At 39.9% G+C, this 12,886-nt stretch overlaps 1 protein-coding gene across 1 annotated transcript in view; it reads left to right on the forward strand.

Moving 5' to 3' along the window:
* The window catches only part of LOC126980695 (aspartate--tRNA ligase, mitochondrial-like), a 28,732-nt gene extending 21,183 nt beyond the window's left edge, over positions 1 to 7,549 (forward strand). The window contains exons 11-13 of the mRNA XM_050830836.1: positions 656 to 871; positions 2,550 to 2,736; positions 7,311 to 7,549. Of these exons, the coding sequence (XP_050686793.1) occupies positions 656 to 871; positions 2,550 to 2,736; positions 7,311 to 7,480 (573 nt within the window). The 3' untranslated portion in view covers positions 7,481 to 7,549. The remainder of the gene's footprint in view (positions 1 to 655; positions 872 to 2,549; positions 2,737 to 7,310) is intronic.
* The last annotated feature ends 5,337 nt before the right edge of the window (positions 7,550 to 12,886 follow it).

Genomic DNA, 12,886 nt, shown 5'->3' on the forward strand with positions numbered 1-12,886 from the left:
ATCACAGCCAACTAACACATTCTCCAACTTCTTTGTTAAAGCCCATGTCTCAGAGCCATATAGTAATACTGATCTGATACGTGATTTAAATACTTTTCATCTGTGTTCCAGTGGAATGCTCCTGTTTATCAGCAGTGCTGCTATCTCTCCACCTCCTCCATGTTGTTACTACCGTGATCTTACTGCTCCCTCCACTCCATCCTCCCTGTCTAAACTATTGCCAAGATTGCAAAATTTTCACATATTACTCCACCATCCACTTCTATGGTTTATGCCTCTTCCTCTTCTAGCAGTTCCCTTCCATTGATTCTTCCTACTCATGCTGGGCAGCAGAAATCTACCACTCTATGTCTCACAGTCCCAAACATATTTTATGGCAAAATCATTGTGTTTCACATCACTTTAATTCCTCGCCCATATAAAAAATTGTTGGATAAATTAATTTTTAAGGCAGTAACTATGACCATCTTAACCTTTTTCATTTGCTTCTGTATTACTTACAAATGAACTTTACTCTGGCATGTGAGGAGAACAAAATTACTACAGGGCATATTATCACAATACCCCATTTTAAGAGCTACAAGTCTGTTAATGTTGGTATTTATATGAAGTACATCTTCTAGTGATTTTTCAACCTAAATGACTTTCCTTGCAGCTTGGATTGCTTGGCAGATTACGTCTCCTTGCTGCCCAGACCCTGGAGATGGCTGGAGTCTCTGTTCGGAATCCAAAAAGTTTCAACTTTCTCTGGATTGTGGATTTTCCCCTCTTTGAGATTGATCCCAAAACTGGAAAGATTATGGCTGTCCACCACCCCTTCACTCAGCCAAGAGAGGAAGATGTACATTATCTCTACACTGATCCTTTGAAGGTATGTTTACAGTGGGATGCCAATATATGATCAGTAATTCATAAGGTCCATTATATCTCTCTATATATGTACAGTAGGATCTTACCAATAATGAGTCAAATAACTTTCAGCATTAATGGACTAAGTTCTCTCCCAATTAGTCCCTTGTACCAAGGGTTTACTGTATTTCATTCCAGAACAAACTGTATTCACATGTACTTGTAAGGTCACAGCGTGGCCGCATAACAGTGTGAGACAACAATAAACAAATAGTACGTCTGGTACACACACCACCACCTAGCAGGTGTTGTGGACATTGACTGGGGGAAGGAATCTGATGTATGGCCATACTTTTCTTTTGATACCTTGAACTGGCCAGGCATATGTCCAGCAGCCATCGGACATAGGTCGGTAATCTCAGACGCTTCCTCCTCTCACTTCAACTATTTCCAAAGGCTGAAAAGGAGATTAATCGGGTTGTAGTGATTCTTTTTTCACATTCACAGTATAAAAGAGAGGTCAAACTACTACCATGGCCTTAAAACTACCTACAAGTCTCCTAAGAAAGCCTTGTAAAATGTGTGTGCTTAAGTGCCAGACCCAGAGTTTTTGCTTTCACTTCTATCTCGGTCCCCTGAACTTGGCATATATCTGACAGTTGCGGGACCCTTAATTTTCTCCAGGAAATCTGATATTTGGGATATTTAGGGTCAAAAAGTCAAGGATCAAGTTCATTAGATCACTGATTGGGTTACTCGATGCTCAGCTGAGAAGTGTGTGGCTGTGACATCATCATTCTCACAACCTTCCATCATTCTTCCCATAATGACTCACTGCCTGTAGAGTATGTCTAGAATAGAAGGGAAGCAAAAAACTGTTTTGAAGCAGCAATCAGGCAGCCAATCAGGAGGCATATGCCTGTGACATCGCAACTTGATCAAAGTTCGCCTATAATCTTGGCCAGTCATTCCCTTTCATGACTCATTTCATAGTCTAATCGTTCATGTGTAAGTTTTTGTCAAAATTTCTGTTATCTTCTCCAGTGAGGTGACCTTCCTATCACACTTGAAAGATTGTGGGGGCATGGTGAAAACAAAACACAGCTGCAGTTTCACCCACAACACTTGTTAAATGCACTAGTAAGGAACTCTCCAGTGTCCCCATCACACACCACAATGAGGCATACACATACACCCAAGGGATCTGCTGCGAGAACTGTTCGTGCAATTCTTTCCAGTTGCATAAGTTACCCACATAATCTGTACATTATGTTAACTTTGTGATAGTTGTATGGCATTGCTTTTCCCACTCAATCATGTGACATGTGTATATTTTGAGTTCTTTGCATCTCAGTTTTAATGCACATAATTTCCCTACTTAACTAGACACAGTGAAATGTTTGTAGGCCAAGTCCCCATACAGGTAATGTTGAGTAGCGGATAATACAGCAGAAAGCTGAGCATTTACTGTAATTCCTCTTGTCTGAGAGATATGATAAGAGCAAGCATGCTGGACAAAAATGTGAGAAAATTTAAGATCTGAAGGAATGTTAAAGGTTGTTTATATGTAATGTTTAGAAGGCTCTAGAGGTTGCAAGAAGAGAACATATTAATATAAGTTCTCTTCTTGCAACCTCTAGAGTCTGCTAAACATAAACATAAAATAATTATATTCATCACTTAGATAATTTGCCCTTTAGGTCAGGTCTCAACATTATGACCTGGTGTTGAATGGTTGTGAAATTGGCGGGGGATCCATTCGCATTCACAACTCAGCCATGCAACGTTACATTCTGTATCATGTCTTGGGGATCGGAGAATCAAGTCTTGGGTTCTTGAATGAAGCCCTGGAGAGCGGAGCACCACCTCATGGAGGCATTGCCCTAGGTTAGTGGTGACATTATTATGTATTTGTAACATATTGTTGCTTCAATAGTGTACAAATTTTACAATGAGGCACTACTTAACCAAAAAAATTGTATTTTATCTTCATATTTGCATCACAGTCATGTTTATAAAATGTATCAAATAAGGACTACAGTCTGTGCAAATGAAAATGGCGCCAGGCAGTGACAGACTTATGACACAGAGTTGATTCATTATCTCCCTATTCATTTCAAATCAAACTCCCCTCGGGGCCCAACCGTCACTTGCCATGTGGTTGTGGTTTAAGGCAATCAATTTTCTTGTGTCTTTCTTGTCACTCACCTGTCTTTATACATCTCCAATATCAATGTCTGTGAAACCTCAACTTAACACTGATAACATCGGAATGATAGTGGCCCTGCACAAGGAGAGGAAGCTACTAAAGGAAATTTCAAATTATACGGGAGCTCCACTGAGAACAGTACAGCATTGAGTCAAGAGATTTCAGGATGGTGGCAGTATCTCACTACCACGACACAAAGAACGTTTTGGTAAACCAAAAATTATTAGCCAACAGATTTTAAATGTCATCAGACATCAACTAGCAAAAAAAAATACAACAAAGCAATCCCAGATTACTTGCTACTGTTATTGTACAGTGCAACATTATATCCATGACAAATTGAAGTACCTCTCTTACCTGCTGATGCCAAAACCAGAGCTGACAGAACGTCAAAGGAGAAAAAAGGTATTTTTGCCAAGAAATACAAAAAGTGGGGTGATGTCAAGTGGCATAGCGTACTCCGGAGTGATGAGGCAGTGTTCTGTGTGACTGGCAACGTGTCTGGCAAGGGTGCACCAGCCTAGAGGCAGTGACCCCATTAACCCCAGGTGTCGTGAAACACAGAAGACAAAGTGATGGTAGGGGGATGTTTTTCTTATGGTGTTGGTGACTTTGTATTGCTTCCTGAAAATATAATTATGACCTAAAACAGGTACCTAGAGCTCTTGTGTGTCCACCTACCAGACTCCTTTGACAATTGTGGGACAGACTTTTTCATGAAGGATGGAGCACTGTGTCACACAGCTAAAGATGCAACTCAATAGCTTACTAACTGTGATATTCCATTCTTCAGTTATTGGCTGGGTATCTCACCTGATTTAAATCCAATAGAAAACCTCTGGGCCATTTCGAAAACAAAAACTGCAAGTAGACACCTTATTGGTAACCCTCCTCAAGACAGCGATAATGAAGGTATGGGAGGAAATTGACCCGGCCACATTGCAGAACCCACCAGTTCCCTTCTTGACCATCTTGATGAGTGCATGAATCACAAGGGGGTGCCAACACACCATTGGAATGTGTTAAGTGCTCATTTTCTACATTTTCTCACAACTTGTATTTGTTTAAGAGTGCAGCAAGTTGCACATCTTTCATTTGTGCTGACTGTAATGAATCGAAAGAAAAATGCTGAAAAAAAAATGTATATATTAATACGTTGGGGCGCACATTTTAGTGCATTTATCGCCATAACACAGAACACAAGAGAGAGTGCATGGACACTACCATCCTCACACAGGCCAAAGTCTGAATTGAAGGTTGCTTTAAGATGACCGACTTCCAACTTCTCCCCATAGCACATTTCAAATTCCAACTTGCAGAAAAGTGACAGCCTAAACACTCCAGTGTTATTATGCCCATATGCACCGCTCCCACATGTGGAGTGAGAGTCCATGTGTGGCCTTGACCCCTCCACTATTAGCTGCCCCCCACCTCCCCGTCATGAACCTTTATTGCGAATGTCGGGCAAGCTACTCCAAATAGAATGTTTAGATTTACTAAACATGAAATATGGCCACAGTGTTTTGGCATCCAGACTGAGAGTTGGCAGAAGGCACCTTGAGACAAAGTAACAATTATTTGCTTTGTAGACCTTAAATGTTACAAAAGTATACAATTAGACATATTGGTGTATACTTAAAGGCCCAGAAGTAATTTAAGGACTTTCCATTTGGAGTGTACATGTAAACATGCTCATCATCATCATTAGAAGCATCAACAAAGTGAGCTGATGCCGTTTGTCAGTTTTTCTGAAAGAATAAATCAGTAATGAGCATTTCTGATGAACACAATGATGTTGAGTAGCTCAGAATATTTTCCTAATGCATTGTAGACCTCATGATTGTGACTAGATGAATGTGTGTTTTCCTTAATGAACAACAAAACAATAGTGTTATAATATGAACACACACACACACACACATATATATATATATATATATATATATATATATATATATATATATATATATATATATATATATATATATATATATATATATATATATATATATATATATATATATATATATATATATATATATATATATATATATATATATATATATATATATATATATATATATATATATATATATATATATATATATATATATATATATATATATATATATATATATATATATATATATATATATATATATATATATATATATATATATATATATGTTTTCGCACCTAATTGGTTATAGAACTGCGCATGATAGCTGAATTAAAGAATCAACAGGAATACGGTCGTCCCTCAAATAGTATGGGGGTTAGGGACCCAGGACCCCCGTACTATTCGAAAATTCATTTAAAAGTAGTGCCCTCCTAGAAACACTCCTGCCCACCTATTTCGGCACTCCTACCGGGTCCCGCCTGGCTCAGCTGTTACCCTCGGGCCAAAATTGCCAGTTATGCATTTACTGCTGTAGTCACAGTGCAGTGTTACAACACTGGGGAGGTCGAGGGAGGCGAAGCCCCCCCCCCCCCCATTAGAGGTCAGGTTATTTAAAGTTCGGTTGGAGTAGTTTCAATATGCGTCCCTTAACTATATAATATGGAGGCGGAATGTCGTGTTTTGGAGGCGCGGAGTCAATCTCCACAATTACCGTTTCGTATCTTATTTTAAGTATGATTTTGAGAGCAATAGAAACTGTGGTAGAGAGTAAGAGAGGCTGTGAGTGTATGACATGGCTCGCTCGCTGATAATGTGGAAGGGAGCGCTGCCAGGATGGCTCGCTTGTCCAGCTTGGTAACACTACAGCAGAAAATGCATAACTGGCAACTCTGGCCCGCGGATAGAAGCTGAGGCAGGCGGGACCCCGGTTTCCGTAGGAGTGACGGACGGCCTTTATCTCTACTCTTGCAGCACTCTTGGAGCACTGGCAGTTACTCCAGCAAGAATTTCTTTTTCACTATGATTGATACAGTGAACACTGCTCTCATTCATGTGGCAGGCTCTCCCTACTGCAATGTAACTCATACCAAAATATAACTTCTCCTAAATTTGAATTCTTCTGCAAGGTGAACACCTTTCTTGAATGCTTTGGGGTGCTTTCAGCAGGTGTTTTGGCTTGTCTCTTGGGTCCCATGTTCATTTTATGTGGTAATGGGGCAGCGTAGCTGAGGTTGTGCACACACACGGACTTTGGGAAAGCGCATAGGGTTCAATCTGGCAGAACCGTGTTCCTGATTTTGTGCACACGCACGGACTGAGGGGTGAGTGTTGCCACTCACGCCATGGCTACTTGATTTGACGAGCGGGAAATTTAAAAATCCTAAAAAATCTTCTATGACAATCTGTATAAAACCGAAACCGCACGTGATTCACTACTATCATGCACGCCCTAAAAGTTGCCATTTGAATCACCTGGGCTGTGTGGTACACAGTAGCTAACCATCCTTTTTCAGTGATTATTCAACACTCCCATCATTCTCCTGCTTATTCAGTCAAGTGCACATCTCTTCCCTGACAACAATAAAAGCTGCCCTGCATTTACTTGACAAAATGACCACCAAACATTGTGCAATGTTACGCAACACAACAAACAAGTTACATAAAGATGGCGCCGTTATCAATACTGCCCAAGTTGTTGCATGGGAGATTATGAGGGTGGGGAAGGGGGAGTCAGTGTTTGTAAACAAGGACGGTGGCATAGCTATAAAGGTGTGACCAGTAATGCCTCTGTTGCACCTTCTTACCTTCTAAAAAAGTTTCTTTCAACTATGATTGCTATTTCTGGTAAATACTAGTTGCCTATAAAAGCTGCTGAGGGAATATTATGAGGGGGCTGTTATTGTTGATAGCCGTTTTGTTGCACTCAGTTAAACAACTGTGCTGTTTGTCCCACTCCCTCACCTGTGGAAAGTTGAGCGGCTAATAAGTGAACCAAAACCCTCCCCTGTATTTTGTATGATAACAATGGCCGAGCAACCTTGAGAATCCCCCAACCATCGCTGAGTGCTGATAAGGTGGCATTGTGAGTGTTATAATAAGTATTATGTTGGTGCAGTGTTTGGTGGGAAAATATATCCGAAGAGAGGTAGGTATAACTGGCACAAAATGTAGGTAAATCGGTCGCCTAATAACTATTTAAAATTATTCCCATTGATTCTTCAATTCAGCCATGACACATATCTACTACTGCACACAGTTTCGTAACCAATTAGGTGTGACAGCAGGGGATATACATACATGCAATATAGGCTACATATTAACCCACATGTACATGCTTTCTTTTACTTTAAGGTTTTGATCGTTACATCGCTGAACTATCTGGAGCTAAGAGCATACGAGATGTTATTGCATTCCCCAAATCTCTTGAAGGCAGATGCTTGATGTCTGGGGCTCCAGGAGATATTACTGAAGAAGAAAAACAACTTTATAATATAAGTACAAAACATGACTCTTTAGCATAAGAAATAACTACTATCATCATGAATTTAGAAGGCAGTGGTTTATTAATAAAAGAGAAAAATCAAGTAAAACTGTGTCTCTCTTACATGCAAAGGAATGTTTTATATTGTGGGTATTTACTCTAAAAGTTAAATTTATTTGCAATATATAGATAATGACTAGCATCAGAACAGCTTCATGTTTTAAAGGTACCTTCAGCACTAAGACGAAGGTCACGCTTGTGTCAATAAGCATACCGTCATGAAGATTCCCATTATTTTTTCTCAGTATTGGAATACTTGGGCTATTGTATTTTCTTCCTACTTTCAGTTAAATATTTCCTCCTAATTATATCCTTTAAAAAATTAATCATCTAATAACCATAATCTGTAGCCTGAATTTTATTAAACTCCATAATTAGCACTGCAGCCAATGAATCCAGGGACCAGGGAACCCATGCTATGAATTCAGGACAGCATATGGTCCATCCAGCCTATCAGGAAGGGCATCCGAGGCATAAAAAGTCCCACTTATACAACCATGAACGGCGTCTTCATCAAACTATTCAATCCCATAAAGGAAAATAAGGACATTTAAAATTAATGAAGAAGATATCCATCCAGCTGTTCATCCTCTCAGTCAGATTGGTAAGTGAAGTGGAACCTAGAAAACTTAGGAGAAGGCAAACTGGAGACCCACATAGGATACACAAATGCCTATAGACTTGCCGTGCACTCAACTGATTGGTCGGACGGTTGTATATGTGTCACAGCAACCATAAATAAAAAAGTAGGTAGTTATGTAGGTTGATTGTATATGCAAAATATTGTAAATTGATACATTGAAACTGAGGGAGATCTGAACTGGGTTTTATTTCAAGGAGCATTAACAGTAAAAATGCTGAGGTCATCCTCAAGCCATATTTAGCATTACTTAGGCCTCATCTCAGTTACAGTGTTGATCTGGTCTCCATACTATAGAATGGAGACATCAACATGTTACAATTTGTGCAGAGGAGGATGACAAAAATGATTTATGGGTTGACAAACTTGCCATACAAGAATAGGCTTAAATATTTGAATTTGCTCTCTTGAAAAGTGAAGAGGGTGAGGAGTCTTGATCAAAGTTGATCAAATAATGAGGAGTCTTGATCAAATAATTAAGTTCTTTAATAAGGGTGTTCTTCACAAGGTTCTGGTGGAAGAGGAGCTGAGTAGAACATGCAGTAATGGGTTTAAGTTAGATAACTTCAGATTCAATAAAGACAGTCAAGAATTGGATTATTAATAGAGTGCAGCAGGCTTGACAGCCAAGTGTTGAGTGCTGATGTGGCATATTTTCAAGAAAAGGTTAGATAAATTTATGGATAGTGAGGATAGGTAGGGTAAAGTACTACAGGTGCTGTTTTTTTAGGCATACTCTTGCAGACTCCATATGTGCTTATAAATACTCCATCCCCTATATATATATATATATATATATATATATATATATATATATATATATATATATATATATATATATATATATATATATATATATATATATATATATATATATATATATATATATATATATATATATATATATATATATATATATATATATATATATATATATATATATATATATATATATATATATATATATATATATATATATATATATATATATATATATATATATATATATATATATATATATATATATATATATATATATATATATATATATATATATATATATATATATATATATATATATATATATATATATATATATATATATATATCTATATATATATATATATATATATATATATATATATATATATATTCTCTTCTCCTTTTTGTTTAACATACTTATTTTCCTTTGAGGTTGGATGGGGGTATGAGTCTCTCCCACTCTTGATGATAGTATACTCTCTCCTCCTTGGTGTTCATCCTTCTCATGTCTTCCTCCTTACAGTCTCCAGGTCTTCTCTGGTCTCCTCCCCTTTACCCCCACCTCTGCAGTTCTCCGGAGAATGTGGCCTTCCTTAATCCTTAATCCTTAATCCTTGCTCATACCACCTCATGCCTCCTCAGTACACTCAACATGTCAACATGGATATCTTATCTTCCCATCTCACATCCCATGTATCTCAGCAGTCAGCAGTCACTACTCCTCATTGTCCTCTTCAACTCTTTATTTGTTGGCCATATATCTGTTCCACATAACATCACCACCCTCACTCATGCAAAATAGATATTTACCATGTTCCATAACAATATTTAACTGTTGACCAGCAAGCTTGCTAACTCTCCATTTTCTCCATGCAGCTGCTATTCTTGTTCTCACAGCTGTCTCTGCTCCAGCTTCACAAGACATCTCTCCCAGATACCAGAATTGGTCTACCACTTGAAGATTTCCTCCATAGTCGCCTCTTCCCTTCTCTTCCCTGTCCCCTCTCTCACATGCTGGGCACCTGCAGTTCACCCCAGCCAGATTTATGTTCCTCACCCCTGAGCATCTCTTATTGCACCACTTTCCACATCCCGTGCACAGGATGGAGTTAGCACCCAAACCTCTTCACAACAACTACATAGATACCTACCTGTCTCCAGCCTCACTCCCTATTACCATCACCTTAGCTTTTTTCCATTGTAATCTTCAGTCTTCTCTTCTCCATTCCAGTCTTCCATCTTTTAAATGTGCTGATTACATCCTCCTCACTTTCTACATATACCACCAGCATACAACAATTCCCACAAGCCTCCTCATTCTTCCTGCATCATCTCCACACACAGTAGGGGGCTCAGGGTTGACCCCTGACCTCAAATCCATCCGAGGTTCCTGCTCCAACCTTCACTCATTCATCAATCATAACCAACTTTCTCAATCTCCCCTTCATTATCTTCTCCCAGTTTCATCCATTGCCCCAGTAATCTTACTCCTCAATACTTACCACAGGATAATGCATTTCCCTTCCCATTGTAGATGGGGATAGTGTAACTATCACTCCACCCAACTGGCATCTTCTCTCTGTCCTGCACCTCCTTGAACAGTCTGAAAATCTCTGCAATATCAGCTGCCTTTAGTATATCACTAGACAACCCTGATGGTCCACTTGCCTTCACTTTCTTCATCTTCAGGGCAATCTTGACCTCCTCTTCAATAACTTCTTCCACAAGCCCATCTATTTATCTTCCATGCTTAGCTCATGTGGGTTCTCTTCATTCAGTAATTCATTAAAATATACCTCCTCCATCTCTCCTTCACTCTTCTGCTAAAATATTCCCATTTTCATCCTCGACATGTATGACTCCAACAGCATCCTCTCTCCTTTCTCATCTGCTTTGCTATCCTGAACATCTACCTGCCCTCTGCACTATTAATATCTCATGCCATCCTGCCACCTTTGCTGCTTCCATCGCTTGCTTTGCCTATCTTGACTTCTTATAAAATCTTCTGCTCTCTTCTGAGTCAACTGCTCGCCAATCTCTAAACACACTCTTCTCTGCTATTGCCTGTTTCACACCTTCACACCACCACAATTTTTCTCTTTCTTTCTGTGTATGTCCAGTTGTTTCACCACAGACCTCTTTAGCTATCTCCATAAACATAATACTGCATCCTTTCCATCCACTTTCCACTTCCCCAATTTTCTCAACCAGTTTCTCCTGAAAATTTCTCCTTATGTTAGCATCTTTTAATCTACACACCTTTATCTTCCACTCCCCCTTTCTTTTTGGTCTTCTCATGTCCTTCATTTCCGTATCTGCACACAATAACCTGTGTTGCAAAGCTTCAAATGTTGTTGCAGCCACATCTGTTCCCCCTCTTGTTTTTTTCTGTCCTATTCCATACATTTTTTTTTTTTTTTTTTTTTTTTTTTTTTTTTTTTTTTACATTGCAGCCTATTGCGCCGGTAGGCTTCATCCAGGTGGATCCTGATGGTCGGTCCAAGGCTTCTTTCCAGGAGGTCCTGATGGTCGGCCCAGCCCGTTCTGGCGCAGGCGAGTGTTTATAGTGGCGCCATCTTGCATTGGCTCATGCTGCCCTCCCAGAGCTCATCTTTGATCCTAGAATCTAGAGTCCGGGTTGATAGGTGGTCTTCTGGACAGCATGTGGGTAGTTTTAAGCCACTCGGCGGCGGCTGAAAAATCCCAGCTTGGTGGCACCGGGCGGGGATTGAACTCGCGTCCTCCTGAACACGAGGCCGTTACTTTGACGACTCAGCCACCGCCTCCCCATAACATTCTCATAAGCTCTTCTGTCTCTATCATTGTGCACATTTAAATCTCATGCCATCATCACAGTTTCTCTCCATGACTTCTGAGATCCTGTCTGACAGCTTCTCCTGAAATTCCCATTTCTCTCTTCCTCTGGTCTGCCTTGCTGTGGGGCATAGACTGAAAATATATTCATACTCTTCCTTCCACTCATCATCTTGCTTTTCATCAAGAAGTCATCCCATCACACAACCTCCATTACATTCTTTACCCATTCCTCCTGCACCAAAACTCACAATCCTCTCTTCTCACTATTACCACCAGAAGCTAACTTTTTCATTAGCTGGTTAGCGTTTTTGCTAACTTTGGAAAGTTAGCGGACCAATTAGCTTCCGCTAAATGTAGTTTCTCATTTGCTAACTTGAATCCACTAAAAGATTCATACAAGTTTGTTCTGTCCGTTGTGGGCAGACATAGCACCAGTTGAACCACATGGCACAATAATTCCAGGGCTTCTACTTTTGGGTAAATTATGCCTTAACCCATCCACTGCGATTGGCACGGGTTTCACCTTCCCTGGTAGCCTGATAACATATAGTCCCAGGTCTTTCTCTGCCTCTGTGGTGAATAGTGGTGCATTTCCCATGTGGTATTGGTATGCTGGATTTCCCCTCCCGGGTGCAGGACTTTACAGTCAAAATACTAAACCGAAGCTAAATCCATATAAAAAAAGTTAGCGGTTAGCGTTAGCTTTCACTAATTTCTTTATCAGTTTAGTGATTTAGCGTAAGCGAAGCTAACTTTTTAGTTAGTGGATTACCAGTTAGCTTTCGGTTAGAGGTGCCCACCACTGCTCATACCATACCATACCTAACCTACACTGCACATGTCCACTCTTCTCCTCCAACATTTCCTGTGGCCAGGCTAAGGGTGCAGCCACACTGCACGCAGTTTGCTGGGAGGGTAGAGGGTAGCGGGATGCCTAGCGGGTCAGCGGCAAGAACAAACACGTTATCTAATATGAGTGGGTAAGCTTGGAGGGAACCCGCTTCCCGCGTCCTGTATGGCCACTCGTGTTTGTTCTTGCCTCTGACCCGCTAGGCATCCCACTACCTTCTACCCTCCCAGCAAACTGCGTGCAGTGTGGCTGCACCCTTAAGGTCTTGTCTTGAATATTTTCCCTTTTGAACCTGCTGATTCTTTGCACCCCCTGCC

This window comes from Eriocheir sinensis, chromosome 45 (assembly GCF_024679095.1).
Source record: "Eriocheir sinensis breed Jianghai 21 chromosome 45, ASM2467909v1, whole genome shotgun sequence".
NCBI classification, from domain to species: Eukaryota; Metazoa; Arthropoda; class Malacostraca; order Decapoda; family Varunidae; genus Eriocheir; species Eriocheir sinensis.